This window comes from Chlorocebus sabaeus, chromosome 18 (assembly GCF_047675955.1).
Source record: "Chlorocebus sabaeus isolate Y175 chromosome 18, mChlSab1.0.hap1, whole genome shotgun sequence".
NCBI lineage: Eukaryota > Metazoa > Chordata > Mammalia > Primates > Cercopithecidae > Chlorocebus > Chlorocebus sabaeus.
The window spans coordinates 28,349,327-28,375,319 of record NC_132921.1 but is presented as its reverse complement, the minus strand read 5'-3'; the positions used below and the strand labels follow the sequence as shown (position 1 = coordinate 28,375,319).

At 40.4% G+C, this 25,993-nt stretch overlaps 1 protein-coding gene across 1 annotated transcript; it reads left to right on the top strand.

Moving 5' to 3' along the window:
• Positions 1-464: 464 nt before the first annotated feature.
• LOC119618603 (uncharacterized) lies at positions 465-22,766 on the top strand. Its single transcript, XM_073006502.1, is given in 9 exon segments — positions 465-548; positions 2,054-2,166; positions 2,168-2,279; positions 2,779-2,985; positions 5,615-5,657; positions 5,660-5,846; positions 11,984-12,501; positions 12,728-12,879; positions 22,539-22,766. Coding segments are annotated over 9 exon segments (1,644 nt in total).
• The last annotated feature ends 3,227 nt before the right edge of the window (positions 22,767-25,993 follow it).

The window sequence follows — 25,993 nt, the reverse complement described above, 5'->3', positions numbered from 1 at the left end:
TCTGTCTTGTGATTTGGTGCAGTTACCACACCTCCCTATACCTCAGCTTCCTCATCTGTAAAATGGGAATAATAATAGCACCTGATAATCACTGTAAGAATGATATCACATAATGTTTGTAAAACACTCAGGACAGTACCTAGCACATAGTGAGAGAAGGAGATAAGTGTGGGTTATTATTGTTACTATCTCTGTATGTGTCATCAGTGAGCCAAGAGTTGGGGACCAAAGGAAGTGTTTTATTGGTCTTTCATTTGGCAATTCTTTCAAAGATTTTTTTTTAACCCAAGATTATGATTGAATAGATAGTTTCCTTATTTCATGTCCTTCACTTTCAGCTCTATACAGGTACACCCTTACTTAAGAATCTTCATTCTTCTCCTTTGGGATCTCCCAGTTTGCTAGAGCTATCTTTTCCTCTCCCCTCCTTTCTTTTTCAGTGAATTGATTGTTCCTTTTTGCCAATGGACAGCTCAGTATTGGAAATGCATGAAGATGAAATGCAGAATAGTTTGTCTATGGGGACGATAAACATTATCTCTAGAATGGTAACATGGGGATTTATATATTGTGATTAGTTCCCTCCAAGATCTTATGCAGAGCTCAGGCAAGAACCCCTCTTTAGATCAACTCTTCTTAAGTGGCCCTCTTCAGAAAGATAGCATCTCCTGCTATGAATATTTCTCGATTTACCCTCTCTCATAAACTCTAAACTCACACCCCATTTAGCTCTTTAATGGCCCAACTCCCTTTGAATTGTTGCTTATAGTATTAATGAGTGCTTTTGGCTTAATGGTTTTTATCACCCGGTAAAATATATGCCTCTTAACTGGGACTTTCTAGGGGCAATGTCTTTAATCATGCAGATCGGTGAATTTCAGACAAGTTAAAAGGGGAAACTTATTTATTTATTTTTTTGTGCAGCTGGTTTTTCATTGTCCTTCTTTTAGTGTTTGCTTTATCAGTTTGGGGAGGCAGAGTAATAATTTTTCCTCTCTTCTATTTAAAGGGATCCAGGAGGTTTTCAAACTCCAAGTTGTAATCCATTAGTCATGAAATCTATATAGTGGATTTGAATTGCCATTTTAAAATTAATACAATAACAAATATTGTTTTGTGAAACTTTTGTTTCAGTAGTGTGTATGTACGTGTGTGTTTGTGCATGTATATATCTACGTGTATTGGATCACAAGGGGAAATGTATTTCTTGATGTAGATGTAGTAAAAAAAAAGTTTGAGAAACACTGATCAAGGCCAGTGATTAAGGAAGAAATACTAATGTCTAGCAAAGCATTACTCTTAGAAATATAAAGTTATATGCTATCATTTTCTTTTAAAAATGTAAATGTGACCTTACAGTTATGTGTAAATGTAAACTTTCCTTTGAGAATGCTGGTTCATAAGTATTACATTTTAATGATCTGGTTGGGTGTTGTGCACTTACATAGTCCCAGCTACTTGGGAGGCTGAGGCAGGAGGATCTCTTGAGCCAGGAGTTTGAGACCAGCCTAGGCAACATAGTGAGACTCCATTTCTAAAACAAAAAAGATAATTTAATGATCCTGAAATGATATGCAGTGATAGTACTTTGACTTAGTGGCATAAAAGAGGAATCAGGAGAAATTCTTTCTTCACCTACAATTACAGGTAATAGTGCGGCTTTCCACAAGTCATTGCTCCACCCTGGGCCTCAATTTCCTCATGAAGAAAATGAGACATAGAAGCTAAGCTGGAATCCTTAGTATTCTTTACAATGCAAAATTTCTGTGTTTATATCTTGAGACTAGTTCCCCTTAAGACCCTTCACACAGAGCTCAGGAAAGTCAGCTATCATCTTAAGAAATGTAGTACCCCCTGCTCTGATCATGTCCTGATTTAACATGAAATAATTAAAACATACATTTTAAGTATACTTTAAAAATAGCTCCTTTCATCATGGTTGTCAGTGAATTTTAGTTGAAGTTAGTATAAAGAAAAATTTAAGAACCAAGAAAGGAGGCAATATTTCTAATGTGTCTTAAGTAGAGAACAATGGCTTTCTAATTTTCCCTAGGAAAAGAAGAGGCTGTGGTCACGGGTGAGCATTTTCCTGATGTGTCTCTTGGCCTCCATCATTACCACAGCAGTAGGAGTGCTGATTCTCTCCTTGGTGTATATTAGCAACTCTTACAGACATTCATTTCAAACATGAAGCCTGGCCTCTGCAAACAATGATTCCCATAGTATCAAAAGCTATTGATCCCGAATTTCAGTTTCTTAATAACTTACCTAAATCCAAAGTATGAATCACACACATTAGGAAAAATAATTATTCTTAATGGAAACTTTAAAATCACCTTCCCGTTGCATGTTTACTAAGCTTTCTTCTCTATTGGAAGGAATGAACTGTGAGCCAGGATGAAAGATGATGAGAGAGAGAGAAGAGGGGACAGTTGCGTTGTTGACTTCAGACAGAAATGTTCTTCAGTAGATAGCTCCATGTCTGACTAGTGTAGAGAATTGCACGTGGACAAATGGAAATTCCCCTATTCTCTTGCCACCCTGGGTGTCTTTTTAAATGTCTAACAGGGTCTAGACTGAGAGCACTGCATGTGTTACTATTGCCATTCCTGGACTCTTACAGACCCATTCCTCCTCTTCCTTTCTGGGACTCCAAAACTCACCTCACCACCATTGCCTTTTCCCTTTTGCCTCCTTCTTATTCTATAGGCCATGATGGCCCCATGCTCTTAGGAGGTGGCCTCCATGCTTATGGTGGATTGTTTTATGATTTTCCAGGTGTTTGAGTTCCTTGGTGGTACAATCCAGTGGGCCCGGTACAGGAACAATGTCAAAGACTATCTCAGCAATGAAGAAGAGGCCTTTGGCACCAGCTTCAACAGTCAGAGATCACAAATGACTCTGGGGACCCTTAGGATAAAAAGCAATGGCCTCCAGGCCCTTCATTGGCACTTCAACGCCAATGAACATGACTGTCTTGCTCAGGTATAACTAGTTTGCCCACACTCTCCTCTTAAGCATCTAAGTTGTTTGTCCTGAGAATATTATTTTAGTTGTTACGAAATCTGCTTAACTAAGAGATAGACAAACATTTATGCCTTTAAGCATTAGTCTGTTTGTTTTAATTATTTTCGGCATCACTTTGAACTCTTTTCTTCAGTATGAAATCATTTTTCACACACTATTGTTAAAATAAGATCACTGTTTGGTCCTCTGAGCCAAAGCTAAAACCGGTAGCTCTGATTTAATGATCAAAGAAACAACAGCTTTTCTCTAAGGAAAATAACAACAATCGGAATAACAAAGTAGTTTGCTGTGTTCAGTCTGAAGTCTAAGATCAGGCCAATTGGATGCCCTTTTGTGGTTCAGACTTTTCAGAATGCTCTTGAAGTCTAGTGAAATAGAGATAGCTGGAGGTAAAATGAGTGTCCTTACTTGAATTTCAAATAATTCATTAATTCCCAAAAGTATTTATTGGTTTCCTTTTGCATTCCAGACACTGGGGAAGCAGTAGTGACTAAGCCCTCACAGAACTTTCAGAGTTTGGTCTTTCCTTGGCAATCTAGTTAAAGACATGTAGCCAATTTTACGTGATGTTTTTGTTGTGGTTAAGAAAGCCCTCTTTCTTATTCTTGGACAATGCATTCAATTTTAGAATTTACAACAGAGAGAGAGAGATTAGAGTTTCCTTTATATAAGACCAAACTATTCTTTTTTTCTTATAAGAGAACAGGAGGCCAGAGAGATTAGTTGGGTTTTCTAAAGATAAACTGTCGTCATTGGATTCACTGGGATAAAGCTCATGTTTTCTGACTTCTTGTCTTTTTCCACCTAGATAAAATATGTAAAAGAGGATAATCTCTAAAAGATTCATTTTCATGGCCTTGACTGAGCAGTAGCAGAACAGTAGAAGAAAAGGCAGTTCAGTGGACTTTCCTTGGGGGAGGGGGGGGACCCCTGAAAAGAAACTCCAAGCTAGGGAAATGGGTCTGGAGCCTTCTGTAGTAGAAAATAGGCCCTGGGACCCAGCACAGCCTGAGGAGGTTGTTCAGGCAGTCCTGAGAGTTCATAATATGAGCTATATGGAGTTGAATATTCTCTGGATGCCCAGAAAATTGTGAGATTACTGTTTCTCACAATCAGGGTAAGAAACCAAGCAACAGTATGTGAAGAAGTCCCTCTACTCCTATCGTCCTGGGAGATTGCTTCTGCTTCTGATTGTCTTCATGGAAGCTTTAGAAGGGACCCTGAGAGTAGGGTGGGCAAGCTGGCTGGTGTGCCTGGCTTCAACGCGAAGATCCTACTGACTCCTGTGTAATTTCTGCTCTGTATCTGGAGTAATTGGTGCCTTGATATGAATAGGTACACATTGCTGCTGCTCCTTGCTTGTGGATGAAGAGAGAGCTCTTTAGACGGCCACCTTTCCCCTGCATCTTTAATACCAATCTGGATTCGAGTTATACATGTCTGTGTAGACAGAACGAAGACTTCTTTTTTGTCCGCCCCTGTAGCTGCCCCATTTTGTGACCATGAGTCTCCGATAAAACAGAAATAATGGTATCTTCTTCTCTGCCTACCTCACAGGGTAGTACTGAGGAACAGATTAGAGAATGAGAAAGTATATAATTTTATAGAAGCAGAATCAAAATATGATTTAGTATGAATAAAAAGTATAGACTTTGGAGCCAGACTGCTTGGGTCCAAATCTCAGCTTTTCCATTGACTAGCTGAGTAATCTTGGAAAATATGTTCTCTCCAAAGTTTTCTCTTTTGTAAAACAGGGATAATAATATTACCATACTTCATGGGATTGATGTAAGGAATAATCAGGCTGAATCAAGTAAAGTGATCACATGAATACCTGACGTATATTAAAGGCACTACATGTTAGCTGTCATTGTTAAAATTGTATGTAGACTTTTTCTTATCTGGAAAGCACACACATATCTGTATGCATACATACACACAAGCACATACATTCCTACTTGTACAACGAACTAAGAACATGCACACATCCTACCCAAGTGACTTCAGTCTTTTTAAACTTTAAAATATGCAGTCTTTGTTTTTGTTTTTTTTTCTGAGATGGAGTTTCGCTCTTGTTGCCCAGTTTGGAGTGGAATGGCACAGTCTCCACTCACTGCAACTTCTGCCTCCTGGGTTCAAGTGATTCTCCTGCCTCAGCCTCCCAAGTAGCTGGGATTACAGGCATGCGCCACCACTCCTGGCTAATTTTGCATTTGTAATAGAGACAGGGTTTCACCATGTTGGCCAGGCTGATCTTGAACTCCCGACCTTAGTGATCCACCCACCTCGGCCTACCAAAGTGTAAAACATGCAGTCTTATTAGGAGGTGATATTGCCCCCAATGGGGTAACAACTTTTGAGGGAGACAAAAGTCTTACCCTTTTTATGTATAAAGAATAGATATGCATAGAGTATATAAACAATAGATTTATACAGTATACTGATCTACAGTATATGTACGGTATTAAAATTGCAAAGGGTGGTAATAGAAAAAAAGTCTAAAAGCATAACTTGGAAAGTAATGGAAAGATGTTGAGAAACATTGCTCCAAAGTAATGTTGGTTATGTTTTTCTGCTTATATTTCAGGGAACAGCATAGATTGGGGTAGTTGATGATGATGGTAAAGTAGTTACACATACAATGTTATAGCTGGCCAAGTAATCTTCTTCCCTAAAAATATACTACACTGGATAAAGAATGTGGTGAATGAAGACTGTTTTTCCTTGTTGTTCTTTTCCACACATGATGAACTTCAGACTTTGAATGTTGATGATGTATTTTTTTCTGCAACTGAGACATTGCTTCCAGGCAAGTTAAGGTAGGTACCATATCTGAAAACACATATCACCCTGAAGGTATGTATTATGTACCATATCTCAAAAGACATATCACCCTGAAGGTATGACACAAAGAGAGCATGAGTATTTGTGTTTCTAGGGCAGCAGTCAGCTAAGTCCAGGGAAAATTGACTAGTAGGTATATATAATAGAAGTTGGATAATGGACTCAAAAGTACATCTTATATTCTTCCTAATGACAAAATCTTGTTGAAGTTGAGTTGTTTTTTATTTTCCTTAATCAAGGTCTTCCACAGGAAATTATAATGTATTGGCAGAAAGATTATGATATAATTAACAGAAAATTTGCTATAATTTGTATCTCTCTTGAAGAGTCATAAACTCACCCATTCTTTCTATGGGAAGAAATTTGCTGCAGATAATGCAATCATGTTTTCAGTGGTTGACTGAGGCTTCAATGTGGATTTAGGAACTAAACTTCTCTGGTTATAGATAGTTATATTAATGAAAAGACTGGATGCCTGTGAGAGTTCTCTTTTCATTTGTTTTTAAATGCTCAACTGGTTATATTGTATCATTGTGGTGTCAGATTCCCTGGGTTCAAATCCTAGTTCTGCCATTTCTTAGCTGTGAGGACCTATGTAAATTCCTCAACCAACTTAGATTTTAATTCCATCATCTGTAAGATGGGGAGAATAATGCCACTGAACTTATAAGGTTGTTGTGAGGAAGAAGTGACATAATAAATGTAAAAGACATAGAAAATTGCATGTTCTTGGTGAGGGCTGCATAAATATTAATTATTATTATGATTGTATGAATTGCTAAATTGCTAAGTAGGATGTTGGCTAATGGGGTTTCTTTTTCCTTTTTCTTTTGTTTTTTGTTTTGTTTTGTTTTGTTTTTTTTGAGGCGGAGTCTCGCTCTGCGGCCTGGGCTGGAGTGCAGTGGCCAGATCTCAGCTCACTGCAAGCTCCGCCTCCCGGGTTTATGCCATTCTCCTGCCTCAGCCTCCCGAGTAGCTGGGACTATAGGTGCCTGCCACCTCGCCCGGCTAGATTTTTTTTTGTATTTTTTAGTAGAGACGGGGTTTCACTGGGTTAGCCAGGATGGTCTCGATCTCCTGACCTCGTGATCCGCCCGTCTCGGCCTCCCAAAGTGCTGGGATTACAGGCTTGAGCCACCGCGCCCGGCCTTCCTTTTTTTTTTGTAAGCATCAAAATACCCTTACCTTGGGTACACTCAGAATTTGTAACAGAATTATAATGGATTATGACAGCCACATTTTCATTTTAATGCAAACAAAATGCACTATGTGTTAAGTGGATGTGGAAAGGTAATTTATCTCTAAACATTTTTTTTGGGGGGGAATTTGCTTTTTAATGCAGAAAGAAGCAAATGGGAGGTATTTTTAGTTTTGCTTCAGTTGTTAATAACATAGAATGACTCAGTCCTAATGGCTTTGTGGGCACAGTTGCTACAGAGGAAACCATGAAGATCCTGCAAGGTAGTTTCTGAGTTTAATGAGACAGAACGATTCAAGATGTGCATGAAAAGAGGCTAAGAATATTTCAGAAGTGGTAAAGATGTTATCATGATGATGGAAGGTCTGGAACGTTTGCTGAGGTTTTTCAGTTTTGCATCCTCAGTGGAAGGTGCTGCCCTTGGGAGAGTGTGAAATAACAGATTACCTCTCAGTGCAATGTGAGTGTGGGTAGCTGGGGAGACATGGAGCATCAGTAGGGTGGCCATACTCCAGTTTGTCTAGGGCATCCCTGATGTATACTTGTCTTGGTGAAATTATTGATCACCATCTTTAACTCTCCAGAAAACCTGGTTTGGATGATCAATTATATGGGTACCATAAGAAAAGCCAAGCTGTGTAGCATGTTTCTATAATGATTTGGCAGTAGTTCTTCCAGAGTTTCATGGATTTCCCTGGGGAAATCAACAATAGTATACACAGATGGAATGGCCTTCTCTAAGAAGTCTGTACCTTTCTCCATCTTAAAAGAAAGAACTAAAACCAGACTGGAATTTACTCATTATGTCATCATAGCAAAAGTCTTGTTTTATGTTTTTAGAAGTGAAGGCTTTAATAAATTGGAAAAAGGCATTGTGATTTTTCACTAATTATATTTCAAGGATTAGACTTCATTTTGTTGTGTTTGTGTGTAAGCATTTGTGTACAAATTTACTTTTTAACCCCTTTTAAGGAAGACTGTTAGGAAGTTGCTATCCTAGAAGGATGATTTTTGCTAAGCAAGTGCAAAGGAAGGCACGGGGGTGATAGAACACTGAAATGTAAATCTTCTGCCTGTTGTGTTAGGGAACATCATTTGTAACCCTTAATTAGAACATGGTGATTGATACCCTTTTCCATAATGCTCTGTGTATTGAACTCACTAATACATTTTAGGGAACATTTACTTTATTATCTTTTGATTTTTGTGGGGCTAGGAGATTTTATGTGAAGGAGTGAAGGATGGCCTCTACCTTCCACTCTTACCCTTACTTAGGAGTTCCTGTATAACCATGTGCTTTTATTCATCTGTTCTTCCCTATTAACACTTATTCTTAATGAATATTTGATTGAATAATGAATTAGATTTTCTGATGGTATCCATATAATTGATCATCCAAATTAGGCTCTCTGGAGAGTCAAAGGGGTGTGATCAATAATTTCACCAAGACAACAAGTGTACATTTTATTTGCTTAAAGTTAAATAGACAGCATTTTCCTCCTTAGGTGGGGATTATTGGCACTCAAGGTACCATAGAATTCAACATTCACATTGAAGATGTGGTATTTTTCACTATTGGAACCCAGCATTACATTAAGAGCACATGTGATTAGGATTTACTTTTCATTCTTGCCTACAACGTGAAGACCAGGTGAGAATAAGCCAGCTTGAGAGAGATTGCCAAGTGTCAGTGTTCTGCACAATATTCTGGTAAGCAATGTGTCTGGACCAAAGGGAGCCCTCAGTAGATGTGTATTAAACGAATGAATAAATAAACTGGATGAATTAACATGTGAACAGGAGAATCAAATAGTCTTCTCATCTGTTTAAAAAGGGATCCAATATATCACATTCTCTCTTAATGCTTGAAATTTTGAACCTAGAAATAAAGATAAAAAAGTCAACATATAGAGATCCAAATCACTTTTATTAGTAATAAATCATATATTAGAGAATATACTAATATTGTGGGCAGCTGGGTTTCCTAATAGTGGTCCCCAGAATTGGATAGGCCTCCCCATGTTGAGGCAGGTCTTTGTATACCTTATGGCATAAAGTAAAAGTGCATGTTCTTGGAAGGTTTGCCAGCTCCCAAGCAAAAAGAGAGAGGAGATGAAGTGAGCATGCCCAACTTACTTTTCAAGTATACTTGAGGGGGAAAGGGTGGGGAGAAGGGGAGGGAGAGTGAGTTTCTTCTATAAGAAGAGAAACTTCAGGAGTACCGAGGTAGAATTTCTTCCCTTTCATTCTTTATTTTGGGAAATCTACGATGACCTGTGTATACAAAACATAGACTAAGATAAATTGTTCACTGCATTAAATAATTATTTGCTTTAAAAAATTCACTCCTGGGCTCCTTAATTAGATGAAATTATGGGTTTGAGAGAGGGATACATTGTGGAATTCAGATTTTAAAAATTCTTAGGACTAGGTTGCTTTTTGAGACTGGGTGGAAAGTAAAACAGTCTGATTGGGCACCCCTAGGGTGAGTCTGGGAACAGACAGGCATTTCTCTTCGCTGTGGTTCTTCCTACGAGGAGACCCAACAAGGCCTCCAGGGAGAAGCACAGGTGAATTCTGCAGTCTCAACAGGGCCTAAGTCCAAAGGTGGACCTGATCCTGGTGAAACTCATTTCCCAGGATGACTCCCTCCATTCTTTGAGAGAGACTGGCAAATTCTAGCACCTTGGTCTCAAAACCTTCCTAGGCCTACCTGGCAAGAGGTTTATGGAGAGCTATATGAGAAAGAGCAGAAAGTTGGCTGTAGGTGTTATTGGCAGGGGATGGCAGGGAAGGAGGATTCTGGTGACCCCGAATTTCGGTGTGGGTCTCAGTGTGACTACCACCCTCTTGGCCATCATTCTCAATAGCCATAATAAGAACAAATCATAAAGCAAAATCAGATCAAATAAAATATAAATAGAAAAATAAGGGAAAACTCAAAGATAGCAAGCTAAAGTTTAAAAAGTGAATAAGAAAAGAATAGAAAAATGATTAGAATAAAAATGTTATGTATGTGCAAAATATGACAAAGGCAAAATGTTAAAAATCAAAATTTTGGAGGCAAAATAAGATTTAATGTGACATGAAAGGCTAATATCAACAAATTAAAGCTTAAAATTATAAGAGATAAAAATGACAATTGAAAACCATTAAATACAAATCCCAAATTAGAAGAGTACGAATATTTTAAAAAGAGAACAGAAGTACGAAGTTTTAAATGAAAGAAAACAAGAATTGATTTACAACAGGAAATAAATAAATGAATCAGAATTTGCGGGTAGGAGGAAGTTTTTCACTCCTCACCCACCCTCAGGAATGTCTGATTTGCACCTTGATGGAGGATAATCCGCCAACCCCCATCAGAGGAAGTGATGGGAAGTGCTTCTGATGGGGTGACGGGGGATGTGTTCTGCATCAGGAGTGTGACAGAAAAAGGAGGGAGGGAGGATAGACAGGCAGAGAGACAGAAAGAACATATACCCAGAGAGAAACACAGAGAGAGCCACACACATACAGAGGGACAGACACACACAGTGATAGATACACGGAGAGATGCCCAGAGAGGAAGAGACACACATACACACGGCCCCAATAAAGAGAAAGACACAGAGAAACAGACATGAAAAGGGAGTGACGCAAAGAAAAGACCACCACAGCCACACACAAGTAGGAGACACAGACATACACACACAGAGGGACAGAGACCCATAGAGAGACAGAAGGAAAGAAACACGCCTGCCAATATACAGACAGACCTATACATGAAGAAAGACAGACACAAGAACATACATAAAGACAAACACACACACATACAGACAAGACAGATTCAGAGGCAGATGTGCAGAGATGTGCAAACAATAAACACAGGGAGAAACACTCAGAGAGGTAGGCGCGCGCCACACACACACACACACACAGAGAAACTGAGGCAGACTGAGAAAGAGAATGTCAAGAGTGGGAAGAAGAATAAGGACAGCAACAGCCGTATACGCAAAGACAGACACAGAGAATCAGACCCAGCCCACTGAACATCCCGGCCCAGCAGACGGTAATTACTGGCCCCAGCGGAGAGAGACCATCAGTCTCTGACTGCAGAGCACCAGAACCAACTGTTTGGCAGCCTCTGGGCATGGAATTCTGAGAAGCCCTTTTGTCTCTAGCTCCTGCTCCATCCATCCCTTCTAAAGAAAGTTTCAGATGCTTCAGGCCGTCTAGTTATCAGACTCTCCCTACCGCTCAGAGTTGAAAAGGTAAGCTCCCCATGGCAAGGCGAAACTGGTACACAAGATGACCGTTTCCAGGAGATCATAGTACGTTCAGATTTGGTGGGTTCTTGGTCTGGCCGACTTCAAGAATGAAGCCACGGACCCTGGCGGTGAGTGTTACAGTTCTTAAATTTGGTGTGTCCGGAGTTTGCTCATTCACATGTTCAGACGGGTCCACAGTTTTTTCCTTCTGGTGAGTTCGTGGTCTCGCTGGCTTCAGAAGTAGAGCTGCAGACCTTCACGATGAGTGGGTGTGCAACCAAAGAGTAACCAGCAACAAGACCTACTATAAAGTGGGAGAGAACAAAGCTTACACATCATTCAATGGCTCTGGAGCAGCTTGCTGCTGCTGACCCCGCCAACCTGCTTTTATTTCCTTATCTGACCCCACCCACATCCTGCTGATTGGTCCATTTTACAGAGCACTGATTGGTCTGTTTTACAGAGAGCTGATTGGTCCATTTTGACAGAGTGTTGATTGGTGCATTTACAATCCCTGAGCTAGACCCTGAGTGCTAGACAGATAAGTTCTCCAAGTCCCCACTACATTAGCTAGATACAGAGTACTGATTGGTGAATTTACAAACCCTGAGCTAGACACAGAGTACTGATTGGTGTATTTATAATCCCGTTGCTTGATATAAAGGTTTTCCAAGTCCCCACTAGACTCAGGAGTCCAGTTGGCTTCAACCAGTGGGTCCCCCGTTGGGGCTGCAGGCGGAGCTGCTCGCCAGTCTCATGGGAGCCTGCACTCCTCAGCCCTTGGGCGGTTGGTGGGACCGGGAACCGCGGGGCAGGGGGCGGCGCTTGTCCGGGAGGTTCGGAGGGCGCAGGAGCCCACGGTGGGTGTTGGGGGAGGCTTGGGCAGGGCGGGCTGCAGGTCTGGAGCCCTGCCCTGCGGGGAGGCAGCTAAGGCCTGGCGGGAATTCGAGCGTAGCGCTGGCAGGCCGGCACTGCTGGAGGACTCTGCGCACCCTCTGGAGCTGCTGGCCTGGGTGCTAAGCCCCTCACTGCCCGGGCCGGCAGCATCAGCCGGGCGCTCCGATAGCCGGGCCCACCGAGCCCACGCCCTCCCGGAACTCGCGCTGGCCTCAAGCGCGGCGCGCAGCCCCGGTTCCCGCCCACACCTCTTCCTCCACGTTTCCCCGCAAGCAGAGGGAGCCAGTTTCGGCCTTGGCCAGCCCAGACTGGGGCTCCCACAGTGCTGTGGCGGGCTGAAGGGCTCCTCAAGCGCTGCCAGAGTGGACGCGGAGGCCGAGGAGGCTCCGAGAGTGAGGGCTGCTAGCATGTTGTCACCTCTCCAAGTACTGTGTAGTATGGCAAATGCCTTGACAGCTGTAAGATCTCTGCAGGGATCTGAGTAGTTAGATGCTGACATATCTTCTTTTAGATGCTGACATACCTTCTTTTGGTTTACACTATCAGCTTCAAACCCTTGACATGGACGATTATATCCAGGTTACAGCAGAGCGCATCTTGGCCCAGCTTTTCTTCAGGAAGCAAAGTGAGTTTAACAAGAGCCCCCAGTTTAAGGAAGACCAGGTAATCAACCCGCCTTAGAGTTGCTGTTGAGTTCCTATCTATTCTTCCTCCCCATTTCTTGTTATTGCTGTTAAAGAAGGACCACTTGGTTAGTGAACTTGGAGCTCTTTACAAAGTGGAAGTGGGAAAGAAAGCAGGTTCGAAGCAGCCTGAGGGGTTTAGTTAACTTTGTGCTAAGAGAAAGTTTCAGTACACTCTGTAGATGAGCATATCTATGGAGGAGACCCAATAAATTAAATTAATAGATTTTTATATGGGTTTTAGCATGTGTGTATATAGTTGTTTACTTTCCTTTTATTCAAATTTATTACTCCAAATGTAAGTCCATTCTCGTTATGTTTCATCAGTAAAACTTAATACATTGCAACTATTTTTGTTAATAATCTTTGTGAAATGAAGTAAAGAGGTTAGCTTACATATATACATATTAAGGCACTGGAGCCCGGAAACTCCAACCTCCTCTGCAGAGTTTATGAAGAACCCTACACTAGCAACTCTCAATCCTTTTCTTGGCATGAGATGCTTTAAATAATGCCAACATTTTCAAGGACTCATTAATACTTATTTCATATTAGCTGAGAAAATATTTAATGATAAACTGATTATAAATTCAATACCATCTTTAAATGTATTTGGATTTTATTAATCACACCGTCGTCTATACTTGACAAATAGTCATCCTTGTGTTTGAGAAGCATTTATTTTGTCTATTGGCAATGCTGCCTGTAAATGTGAATTCAAGGATACCTTATTATGATTCAGAAGCTGGTAGTTTTCAAGTTGGGGGTTACTGTCTTAAGTAAAAAATAATTTGTTTAGACCTAATCTGCACTTGGTTTTTGTTTGAAATTTATTTTATTTATTTATTTTTTTGAGACAGAGCTTCACCCTGTTGCCCAGGCTGGAGTGCTGTGGCATGAACTCAGCTCACTGCAACCTCCACCTCCCAGATTCAAGTGATTTTCATGCCTCAGCCTCCCAAGTAGCTGGGATTACAGGCACACGCCACCATGCCCAGCTAATTTTTATATTTTTAGTAGAGTTGGGATTTCACTATGTTGACCAGGCTGGTCATGAACTCCTGACCTCAAGTGATCCACCCACCCTGGCTTCCCAAAGTGCTGGGATTATGGGCATGAACCACTGCACCCGGACTTGTTTGCAATTTATTTCAACAGGTATTTGGTACCCTTGCAGTACACTGGGTACCACCATCAGTTTTGGGCTACCCTGTATAAAATTTTAAAGTAGATGTAGCTGAGTTTTAATGCCTTTGATCCAACCCCTTTTAGTCATTGCCTTGAGATTCGGTGGGGTATTTAAAAATAAATTTTAGGCCGTTTGTTCCTAGGCTACAAAGAATCTGTGTCTGTCTATCTATCTATCTATCTATCTATCTATCTATCTATCTATCCATCCACATCCATCCATCCATTGACCCACCTATCTCTATCTGAACGGTTACTTCTCTTGACTACAAGTACAGAATGTAGTGAAAATCAGGAATGGCTCACTTTTTGCAGCGGGAGGTGGCTGCCTCCATAATGTACTTTAGGAACAGGACAACCTCTCCCTGCCCTTGACTATTTGTTTATCTAGCTATTCATTTACCATTTACAATCTATGACTATAAGTGAAGCATTATGTTAGATGTTAGGGATATAAAATTGACTGTTAAATGATCTTTGCCCTGAAATAGCTTAGAGCCTATTGAAAGACACAGTAAAAACAGTGATACATTGTAATAGTGCTATGATAAGTATACATTGTAATCAGTGATATATATGTATATACACACATACAAAGGATATATCTGTACATACATACCTAAATGAGACACCACATCCAGCTATAGGGTGGGAGGTGGAGGGTGTCAATAAGTTTTCCTGGAATCGCTCTGAATGAAGATGAAGAGTTAGCCAAAGCATGAAGAGGAAGAGGGAATGTATGTGCGTGAAGGCTGCTCCATGGTGAAGGTTGAAGGAGCCAATCATGCTAGGCATGATTGTGAAGTGTGAGAAAGCAGTTCACTGTGGCTGGAAAGGAGAGGCCCAGTGGTGAGAGGTGAGGGTGGAGGAGAAGGGAGGAATCAGATTCGAAAAGACCTGTTATCCCTTAGGTCCACCTTATTGTGAATTTAGCTTATTTAGCTTATTGTCCTTTTCTGGGAGAGCTAGACAATCTGAGAGCATGGCAGCAGTGGGACATCTGTGGTGGTGGTGGTGTTTTAAAGAGACTTTTAGCAAATGTTCACAGTCCAGGAGGAGGAGTGTAGTTGAGAAAATCAGTGAAAAGCACAGGGCAATGGGTATACGGAAGAGGATGTCCAAATAGAAAATAATCATAAAATGTAAATGATAATGTATGCAGAGTTTATTAGTTTTGTTTTACCTTGGGTTTTAAAAAATATATTATAAACCAGTTCATAATTCATTCTCTTATATCAGGAAATATTTTATCAGATTACGATGTGGTCATTTAATAAAGATTTTTGCCTCCGTATATTATTTTGTCATTGTAATTTTGAATAAAACCTGTTCTAGTAGGTTTGTGTATTTGAGGCATTATTGGATCCTTTTAGGCATTCTTCAAATATGATTTATCATTATCTAAAGAAAATATGGGCCAGGCGCTGTGGCTCACGCCTGTAATCCCAGCACTTTGGGAGGCCAAGGTGGGCAGATCACCTGAGGTCAGGAGTTCGAGACCAGCCTGACCAACATGGTGAAACCCTGTCTCTACTAAAAATACAAACATTAGCTGGGCAAGATGATGCATGCCTGTAATCCCAGCTACTCGGGAGGCTGAGGCATGAGAATTGCTTGAACCTGGGAGGTGGAGGCTACAGTGAGCCGAGATTGTGCCACTGCGCTTCAGCCTGGGCAACAGAGTGAGACTCTGTCTCAAAAAAAAAAGAAAAGAAAAGAAAACGTGTATATTATAGTGCAGGAACTTTCTGTATTTTCTGATAATAATATACTTGAAGTCTGATTTAGAAACTTAATCCACCATGAAATAAGAAAAACCTAATAACCTAATAAAACAATCCCATTGAAATCTTGTTGGTATATTAGTTTACAGTGGGAATGTGTTCTTTCATTTCATGAATGTTGTTTTTTTCCCCCTTTCTTGGGATGGTATCTGTTTCTTCATACTACTTTATTATTCAGGGTACATTTGTCTGTTACCCCGCAAGTGCTTTTAGGGGTTTTGGTGTATCTACTTCATTTTTAAAAAAATCAATGTATTGAAGTGTGAATTGCTCAATCAGATTGATACTTGCTATCATATAGGTAAACAGATGTTTGACAGAAAATCTGCTTTAAAACTGAATTCACCCTAACAACTTTATACACACATTCAATGATATAGCCACACCTGATAGATTTGAAATGGCATAAATTATAATACCTAAAATATACTTAGATGTTGAAAAAGATTTTTAAAAAGAATTTTCTTTTTAACAGCAGCTTTGACTGAGTAGAATGAATTTAATTTGAATACAGGAACTACAGGTTAGGTAAAGAACCACTGCATGCTCCTTATTGCTTCTGAATAATGGAAAGTTTCTTTGTTCATACTCTCATCCTTACCTGTGGATGGAGGAGTCACTGGGCTGCTTTTTATCACCCAAATGATCTAAGGAAAGGAAAATAGTTACTGTTACTGTATTACTTGATTCTCAACTACATAATTTATCAATTGTCAGAAACAAGTCAGCAGTATAATATTATTACTTAAAAAAACCAAAAAAGAAAGAGTTACAGTGATTTTGTGTTATAGTTAGAATTTACAAATGATGTCTTCTCCATATTATTCACTAATCATAACTTTATGAAACTGATATGTTTACTTTGGATCACTGTTCCTCTGGAAAACAAAAAACAAAAACAGGAAGGAACTGGAGAATCCAGAAAATAATAGCGATGGCTAAAGAAATGGGAAACTATTTTCATCATGTAATTAAGTTGAAACTATATGGAAAAAAACAGTTAAGGGATACGTTTGAATCAGAGAATTGTGGAGCTGGTGGAAGCCATGTAACATCTGGTCCCATTACTTTAATTTGCAGAAATGGCAACTGAGACCTGAGAAGTCTAAATTGCCCAGATGGCAAGTGAGATACTTGAGACCAAAGTTCAGGTCTTCCCACCTCCACCCCATAGTATTTTGGGGCTAGTGTCTTCGAGTGTGTGAAAGATTGCTTCACAGGAAGCGGAAGTCTCTGTTAGCAAATACATCATCTTCAAGTGGGAGAGATGGCTTCTATTTCCTACAAATCAGGCAGCCCCAGCACCAGCACTGCCGCTCCTTTGCGGGGCTTCCCACACACGGGGGTGCTTGGGTTCCCCCGAGGCTTCTGTGAAGAGGTGGCCTGAGCCTCCTGAGAAAACAGTTCGCTATTCCTGTGTAGCCAAGCACTCAGTGCTTGTTATTTTTATTTTTATTTAAAAATTTCATGGTAGTAAAATATATAGAACATAAAATTTATCATTTTAACCAATTTTAGATGTTCAGTTCAGTGGCATTATGTACATTCACAATATTATGTAACCATCACCACCATCCATTTCTAGAACTTTTTTGTTATTCCAAATAGAAATTCTATACCCAATAAACAACTCATTTGCCCCTGCCCCAGCCCTGGTAACCTGTATTCTGCTTTCTGTTATTATGAATTTGCCTATTCTGGGTACCTCATATAAGTGGAATCATATAATATTACTCAATGTTTGTTTTTTTTAAGTTCTTGCTCATTTAAAAAATTGCACCTTTGTGTGCTTAGCATAGTGCTAGGATTCTTTGAGAGACATCGGATGTGGCCTCGGAGAATTTACAATTTAAATGTTTTGTATTCAGTTCTGTATTTCACTTCCCTCCCTTCCGCTGCCCTGGATAAACCCAGCCCTTTGCACATCATGATCATCAAAAAGAATGTTTGTTCATTTAGACTTTGTTAGGGAGTTTGCACTAACAGATATGAAAAAAATTAAACATGTGGGTCTACATTAAGCTCTAATTATCTCCGGAGAACGCAACACACACTCCTTCAGTGATTCCTATTCCAATGTCTTAACAGTCCTTAGTCCTCCAATTTTTTATAAATCACCTAACATTTCTTTGCTCTTGCTTTTTTGGAGGAGGCCTTTATTCAATCCTTAAAGTTTAAACATCCAGATGAGAGTGTTTAACATCTTGTGTTTGTTCTTTTTTTTTTTTTTTTCAACATTAGCAAGAAACCCAAATGGCCTAAACTGGTGTCTTTCTCACCTCTCATCTTGGTTCAGTATGTTCAACTTCATCCTGCTGTCAGTAAAGCCGTCATATTATTAATTGAGCCCGATGTATTCAGATTCTTTTTCAGTTCAGAGTGCAGGAGTAGCTCTTGCTGAAAAGAAGCAAACCACAGTGTTCAGCCTACATAACAGAATACTGTACCATGTGGGCTGCAGTGAGGAAGCCACTAGATTCTTTGTAAGCCAATGCATTAGCACACATTTTAGTGTCAGTGAATGAAAAGACTTAAAATTTTAAATTTTAAAAGCAATTAGTAAGCTTGTAATAATTTTTGTATCTTTTTTCAGGAAATTGGGCAGGTATGAAGAAGGGATTTTTATTTGTTTTTGTTCTGGTATTAAGGATGCAGTGTGCTGTAGGTGTTAAAGTGTCAGATATAAATTAAATGAAAAATAGAAAAATGGCTAGTAAAATTGGTCTCAAGTTAAATGTCTCCTGTACTTAGATAACCTTTTTCCCAGTATCAGCACTGCTGAAACGATTATTGACCTTGGAGACAGTTTTGTCTCTGTTCATGGTTTTAAATGGTAAAAGCCAACAAGAAAAAATTCCTATCAACCAGGATATATTACCCTTTCAAGTATACTTTTTCTTATCTTGTAAAATAAACCATTGGAGATGGTTTTACAAGTGTGTAGTACTCAGCTCCCAACTAGCCTGGGTGTGGGAAGGAGTTTTTAAATACTTAGTGACAGAACATAGAGAAGCAGGACCACACAAAATAAAAGGGAAAACTGTAGGTTTTTGTTTTAAAATGTCATGACTTGACCAAGGGCTGCAGTAGAATGAAGGGGTGGCCTGCCCCTCCACACCTGTGGGCGTTCCTCGTTAGGTGGAACGAGAGACTTGAGAAAAGAAATGAGACACAGAGACAAAGTATAGAGAAAGAAAAAGTGGGCCCAGGGGACCAGCGCTTAGCTTACAGAGGACCCACGCCTGCACCGGTCTCTGAGTTCCCTTAGTATTTATTGATAACTATCTTTACCATCTTAAAGATAAAGGAGTGGCAGGACAATAGGATCATTTTAGGGAGAAAATTAGCAGTAAGACATATGGATAAAGATCTCTGTGACATGGGTAAGTTCAAAGGAAAATGCTGTGCCTTGATATGCATATGCAAACATCTCCATAAACCTTTTAGCAGCATTGTGCCAGCAAGTCCCGCCAGCAAGTCCCACCTTATGCCGTAAGGCAGTTTTCTCCTATCTCAGTAAACAGATCATACAATCGGGTTTTACACGGAGGTGTTCCATTGCCCAGTTCCTGGATGACTTGTCTCTTGACTTGTGATGATGCTGGAGGTCTTTGCTTTCACTCCTCTACCTGGCTAAGCCCATCTCTCCTTTAGACCCTCTCTCTAAAATTCTAGACTCTTGTAGGCATTCCCTACTTGACATTTCCACTTGCTTGTCTAATAAACATCTCCAACTCAACAGGAACAAAAGTCAATTTCTAATCTTTTTTTCTAAGCCTGTTCTCCCTGAGCATTTTTCATTTTGGTTCCTGGCAATTCTATCCTTCCAAATATCCTATCTATTCTATCCTCGGGCTGGAATCCTTGGAGTCATTCTTGCCTTTTCTCTTTCTCTCACATTTTCTGTCTACTCTGAGCTAATCCTGAATTTGACCAGTTCTTGTTACTGCCACTGTCACCGCCTTGGGCAGAGCCATATCATTTATCTCCCGACTTGCTTCAGGGGCTTCCGAAGTTGGCTTTCCACTTCTGCCTTTGCATCCCACTTTCAGTCTATTTTTAGAAAAGTAGCGGTATCTTTTAAGTTAAGTCAGATCGTGTCTTCTTATCAAAACCATCCAGTGGCTTCCCATGTCATCCAGAGAGAAACCAGAATCCTACAAGGTCCTGTGTAATCTATCTTCTATTCTCTGCCCCTCTCCATGGCCCACCTGTTCATGGCCCACCACAACTCCCTCTCTGACCTCATGTTTACGACTGTTCGTGGTCACTCACCACCCTCCAGCCATATTAGCCTCTGGGCTGAGCTTCCAATTCCCTTGGCACACTTGCATCTTATAGCATTTGCTCTGGTGGTTCCCTCTAGCTGGATTTTGAACTCTCCCACACCTTCAGGACTTTGCTCAAATGTCACTTTCTCAAAAATCATCCCAATTAAAATGGAAAAATGACTGCCACTCCACACATAATCCCATGCGCCCAATTTTTGCATATGGATACCGTAGAAATATTTCTAGATATGGAATAGCTGAGTTCAAATTATACACGTTTAAAATGTTGCTGGCTATCGCCAAACTACCATCCAGAGAGTCTTTACCAGTTTACATTTTCACCAAGAGTGCATTAATTTCCTTACTCCAAACCCTTAATCATACTCTGAATTATCATTTAAAGCCATGTTTGCCAATCCCATAGTCAAAGTATAATAAATTATTATTGTTTTAATTGTAGATGCCTTAGATTACTGTTGAGGATGACCATCTTTTTACATCTTTATTCATAATTTGTAATTTGTGCTTCTATAAATTATCACTTGTCTATTTTTCTTTTTTTAAATCGTCAAATTATTAAAGCTCTTTAAGAATTAACCATTTGTTAGTATTGCACATTGTACCTGGTTTACCTTTTATCTTTTTTATGGTGGTTTCCTGATTATGCAAAAGTTTTAGATATTTAGATGTCAACTAGGTCAATATTTTCTTCCTTTTTTTTTTTTTTTTTTTTTTGAGACAGAGTCTTGCTCTGTTGTCCAGGCTAGAGTGCAGTGGCACCATCTCGGCTCACTACAACCTCCGCCTCCCGGTTCAAGTGATCCTTGAACGCCTCAGCCTCCTGAGTAGCTGGAATTACAAATGTGTGCCACCATGCCCAGCTAATTTTTGTATTTTTAGTAGAGATGGGGTTTCACCATGTTGGCCAGGCCAGTCTCGACACCTGACCTCGAGTGATTCACCTGCCTCAGCCTCCCAAAATGCTGGGATTACAGGTGTGAGCCACCATGCCTGGCGTTAACCTTTTTTTTATATGGGATCTAGTTTTGTTGTCTTACTTTAGAAAAGTGTCTGCAATCCCTCATATGAATAGTCACTCACATTTTATTCTAAGAAGTTTATGATTTTATCCGTACATTGACATACAGAATTTGCAGTTTATTTAGGTGTAGTATGCCTGATTAGAAAAACGGCTACAATTCTGCACCCTTTTGAGTATGAATCCCCCATCTGCAATGTGACTTTGCTGTTCTGTTCATCAGGAGGTGGAGTTTGTTTTCTCACCTCTTAAATCTGGGCTGGCCTTGTAACTTGCTTTGACCAATCAAATGTAGTGAAAATGATATTCTACTAGTCCCAGGACTAGACCTTTAAAGGCCTTTCATGCTCTGCTTGCTCTCTCAGAACCTTACAGTGCCATAGGAATAAGCCTGCTAGGCAACAAGAGGCATATGGCCCTGCTACTCTCATCACTTAGCTGATAGCAAGACAACTTCTGGAGACAAGCGTAAGGCCATCTTAGACTAGTTGGCCTTCAGCCAAGGAGTCAGCTGGACAGTAACTGATGGCAGACCCATGATGAGCCTGGCCAATATCAGAGGAGGTTCTCTGCTGAGTCCAGGCCAAACTGATGACCTGCAGAAAAGTAAACTAGACAAATGGTAGTGTTTTTATGTTCTGAGGTTTGCCTTATTATGAAGTAGAAGTTAACTGGTATCTGAAGTAGGGAATTTCATTTATTTATCCAAGGGTTAGTCTGTGGTCTAACATCAGTACTACATACATAGTTCATCTTTTCTCTGTTGATTCAAAATGTTGCTTTTATTTCAAATATATTGTCTTGATTTGTCTGTCTTTTTGGTATGGTCTTGCTCAATGATATGTTTCAGTATTTGGAAGGACAAGTCTCACTTCATTACTCTTTTCTCCTACAATCTTAGCTATTCTTACATTTTTATTCTTCCAGATGAACTTGATATTATTTTTTCAAAAAGGGAATGCTAGGTATTTGATTGGGGTGGTATTAAACATGTAATTGAAAAACTATTGGCATTTTAAAAATATCGAACCATTTAATCTAGAAACACAGTATTTTGAATCATATTTTAAGTCACATTTTATATAATTCAGAAGAATTTTATAGTTTTTCTCATATGGCTTTCTCACATTTCTTATAACATAGTTTATATAAAAATAGATTTTTAAATTTATATTTTATTATTTTTGCTATTTAGAAAAACCATTAACTTTAGTATATTAATGTTTTAACTGACTACCTTACTGAGCTCTCTAATTGTTTTTAGAAAAGATTTAAAGTTGAGATTTTTAGCTATACAAATCATATCATTGCAAACAGTGACAATTGTTCCAGGTTTTTTATTTTTATTTTTTATCAGCTCCTATACGAGGGTGGGGGTGGAAACCTGATTGCCGCATACATGGTGGGTGAGAAAGGAGTGGGGAGCTCTGCAGCCAGTGCAGAGGCAAGGGCCGTACTCTTAGTTGGCTTGGTGGATGGTGCATTGCTCAAAACCAGGCAACATCTATTGCTGGAGTTCAGATGTGTTTCTGGGAAAGTCTTCTGTACTAGCAGGCTGGCTACAACTGAAGCCTATGTCTATTAGGGGCTGAGAAACCTCTTTGGCAGGGAGCTAACAGAGTGTCGCCTCCAACAGGAAAGAGGCCGTCCCCACTTGCTGAAGGAATGCAACATGTCTTCCACATGCTGAGGATTCCAGATATTGCAGAGCAACTTTGACTTCTTCAGGGCTCCAGAGCAGCAGCATGGTGGACGGTGTGCTTATCAGCAGCATGGGCTGCCAGGCCTGGAAAATGGGATAGTACCTGGCAGAAGAAGCCCTGGTTCCAGACATAATCATGATACCTAGTGGCAGCAGCAGGAGCTGGACGATGCAGACCTCCCCGGAAAAAATGGCACGGGTGCTTGTCATGAAGCAGCTCCCAGTGGGCATGGCAGCACTTGATGGCACCAGAGATGGTGGCTGGGGGACTTCATGTGATACCTAACTGGGCTTGCCTGTGTGAGTCCATTTGAGGCAGCCCTTGGATATTCTAAAAAGTATACAAGGGGGCTTTGAGGGGCTTAGGGACCTGTGTGGCAGGCAATGTTAAGAGCCAGAAAAATATGGAGAATAAGTATTCCTATAATCTTCTGTACCCATGAGTGAAGGTGTGCCCGAAGCAACATGGGTTACCAAGTGAGGGGATTATTCCCAAACTGGCCATCGGAGCAGTAGAAGAACAAGACCATTTGCTACTGCCTCTGGCGTTATCCCTTCATTTCAAAGTGTTTTGGTAGGACAAACACACATACACACACACGCTCATACACACACAGAGAAGTAATCTGGGACACAGGGGGTTAAAGAATATTGAACAGGTTTTCTTTCTTACACAGACCCTGTCATACAGGCATACAGGGTCTCTGGTATCCTGATTCATTCAAGTCGTGGACATTTGGCTAGGGATTGAGAACCCTGTAAGACACGAAAATTACACTGTGGCTGGTTCAGGTTCTAGGGCTATAAAAATGACAGTAAGACAGGGCTTAAGTAACTTTCATTTTGGTTTTCTAGTGCATTGCTTTCCTCCCTTTCTCCTTCCTTCCTTTCCTACATTTCTTCCTTCCTTCCTTCCTGGCTTGCATCACCTCCAAATAATTTGAAAACCTATATATTTCCTCTTACATTTATGTTTTACGTAGAAATATTAAAAATTGTAAACTTAAATAGTTGCAAATGACAGTTATCAGATTATTGCATATTACATCTGTGCTTCAAATACATTTTTTGAAGCTACAGAAGGAAGCTACAAGGCAGGCAGGCAGGCGGGAAGGAAGCAAGGAAGACAATGCATTAGAAAACCAAAGTGAAAGTTACCCAAGTGATCTCTTCATAGAATGTGTCCACCACATAATTAATTGAGAAACCATTCTCATCATCAACCCAAACAGCCAGATTAAGCTTTCTTTCTCACAAAAAGGGGCTTCCTTGATCTTTTAAAATTCCATTCAAATGCATTCCTGGGATAATCATCCCACTTCTCAACTCTCATCCTAAAATACAGGGAAGAAGAGAGAGTATAAGGAACGGGAATACAAACAGGCTGGGAGACTCACCTGAGTTTGTCGTTTGGATGCAGTGAGACTGTGCGTCCTCCATATTTCCTATTTCACTGGCTTCATTTGCCCTCGCAGAGCTCTTCCTCGGGGGTCATGCTTTTTCAAATTGCCCGTGGTTTTATTGACCTGGAGGTCTTTCTGGCCTGAGGTGATGCTCCACAGTAAAACTGGAGAAGGTCATGCAGTTCTTCTGTGAGGAGGGAGAGGAGGATTATAACAGGGGCGGTGATGGAGGGGACCCTGCCTCGCCATCAGAGGCTGTGCCAGGACAATCACTTTTAAGAAAAGACACGGATGTCGAGGACCCGGACCTTGATTCCTTCCACAGTGTCCAGCCCATGTATTCCCCTCCCAGCCTTTGTATGCTCCAGAATCTTATGTCAATTAAAGGACCGATAGAGAACTAACAAGAATGTGATGGAGAGGAGACAGCTCTGATTAAGTCATGAGCAGTGCAGAGGGCCTTCATTCTTCTGCCGGGAGGCATTCCTAAATTCAAAGCCCAATTTTCGTGTCTCAGCAGCCCACAGGGAGGGAGATCTGCCAGGTGAGGTGCCCACAGCTGGAACTCATTTATCTCATCTGTCTGTGCCATTTTAAGTGTCAGTTGGCCGGTCAATCGGTCGGACACACATCATCAACACCTGGAGGTTCATCCTATCACAAAAGAAGGAAGTTCTCGTGCCTGGGTTGCATTCTTCTGCCTGATCCTTCTCTCAGTGCTATTGGGTCTCTCCTACTCCCCCAGCCCCCAGGTTTCAGTAAAGAGGCCAGTCTTGACCTACTACAACCCACCCTTGCTAAGCCACTGGCTTCAAGGAGAGAAGTAATACTCCCCCAGTGCAGTGTGTCCCGGGTGATGTCTTGCCCACATTACATGGAGCCTCTATGAGTCTTCTCATCTCAGACAATAAGTCCTTCTCTGGATGTTCCCTGAGCTTTTTCCAATCATAACACTTAGAATGTTGACTTATGCTGACTTTTCTCCCTAAGTCATCAAGATGTTTTATTTCTCCTGCAGAATGGAAACTCTTTGGAGGTGGAGATTTTATTTTTCCTTTTAATTCATTTTTGTTCCCTCTGCAGCAGCAACAACGTGGTGTCACACATAGTAGGTGTTCAACAAATATTAGTTGAATTAATAAACTTAGAGGTGACATAATATACACATAAAATAGGAGCTGCAACTCAGGCCCCAAGTACAAATTCATATAAAGACAAATATTTACAACGGACGTTTTAAACAGTCATACTGGATGTTATTGGCTCCATGTTATTGACAAGGAGTTTCATGGAGTCCAAGTGGATGGCCTCGCATTTTGATGACATTTTGTGGTTAGGATATCAAGCCTGTTACCAGAGGTCTGAAACTGAAGCCACCCTGCCTCTGGGCGTCAGGTGGCGCTCATGCACCACCAGAGAAGTTTTTGCAAATCAGTCTGAAGTTTCTGTTTTACAAATGGGATAACTGTGGCTCTCAGGGAAATTCTGTAAAAAAATAGATTTCCTGTGGACTTCTGGGCCATAGTTCTAGTCTCCAAAGGGGAATTTAATACACATGCATGAAAACCTCATTATAAATCACGAAGCTTTATATTAGCTGTATTGAAGGGCAAATCCTCTTTCTGTGAACACAGACACTTTTCTTGCTTGGTCTTTGTGCTTTTTAAGCAGGGTATTTTAGACTGGAGAGTTACTGACAATCTACAA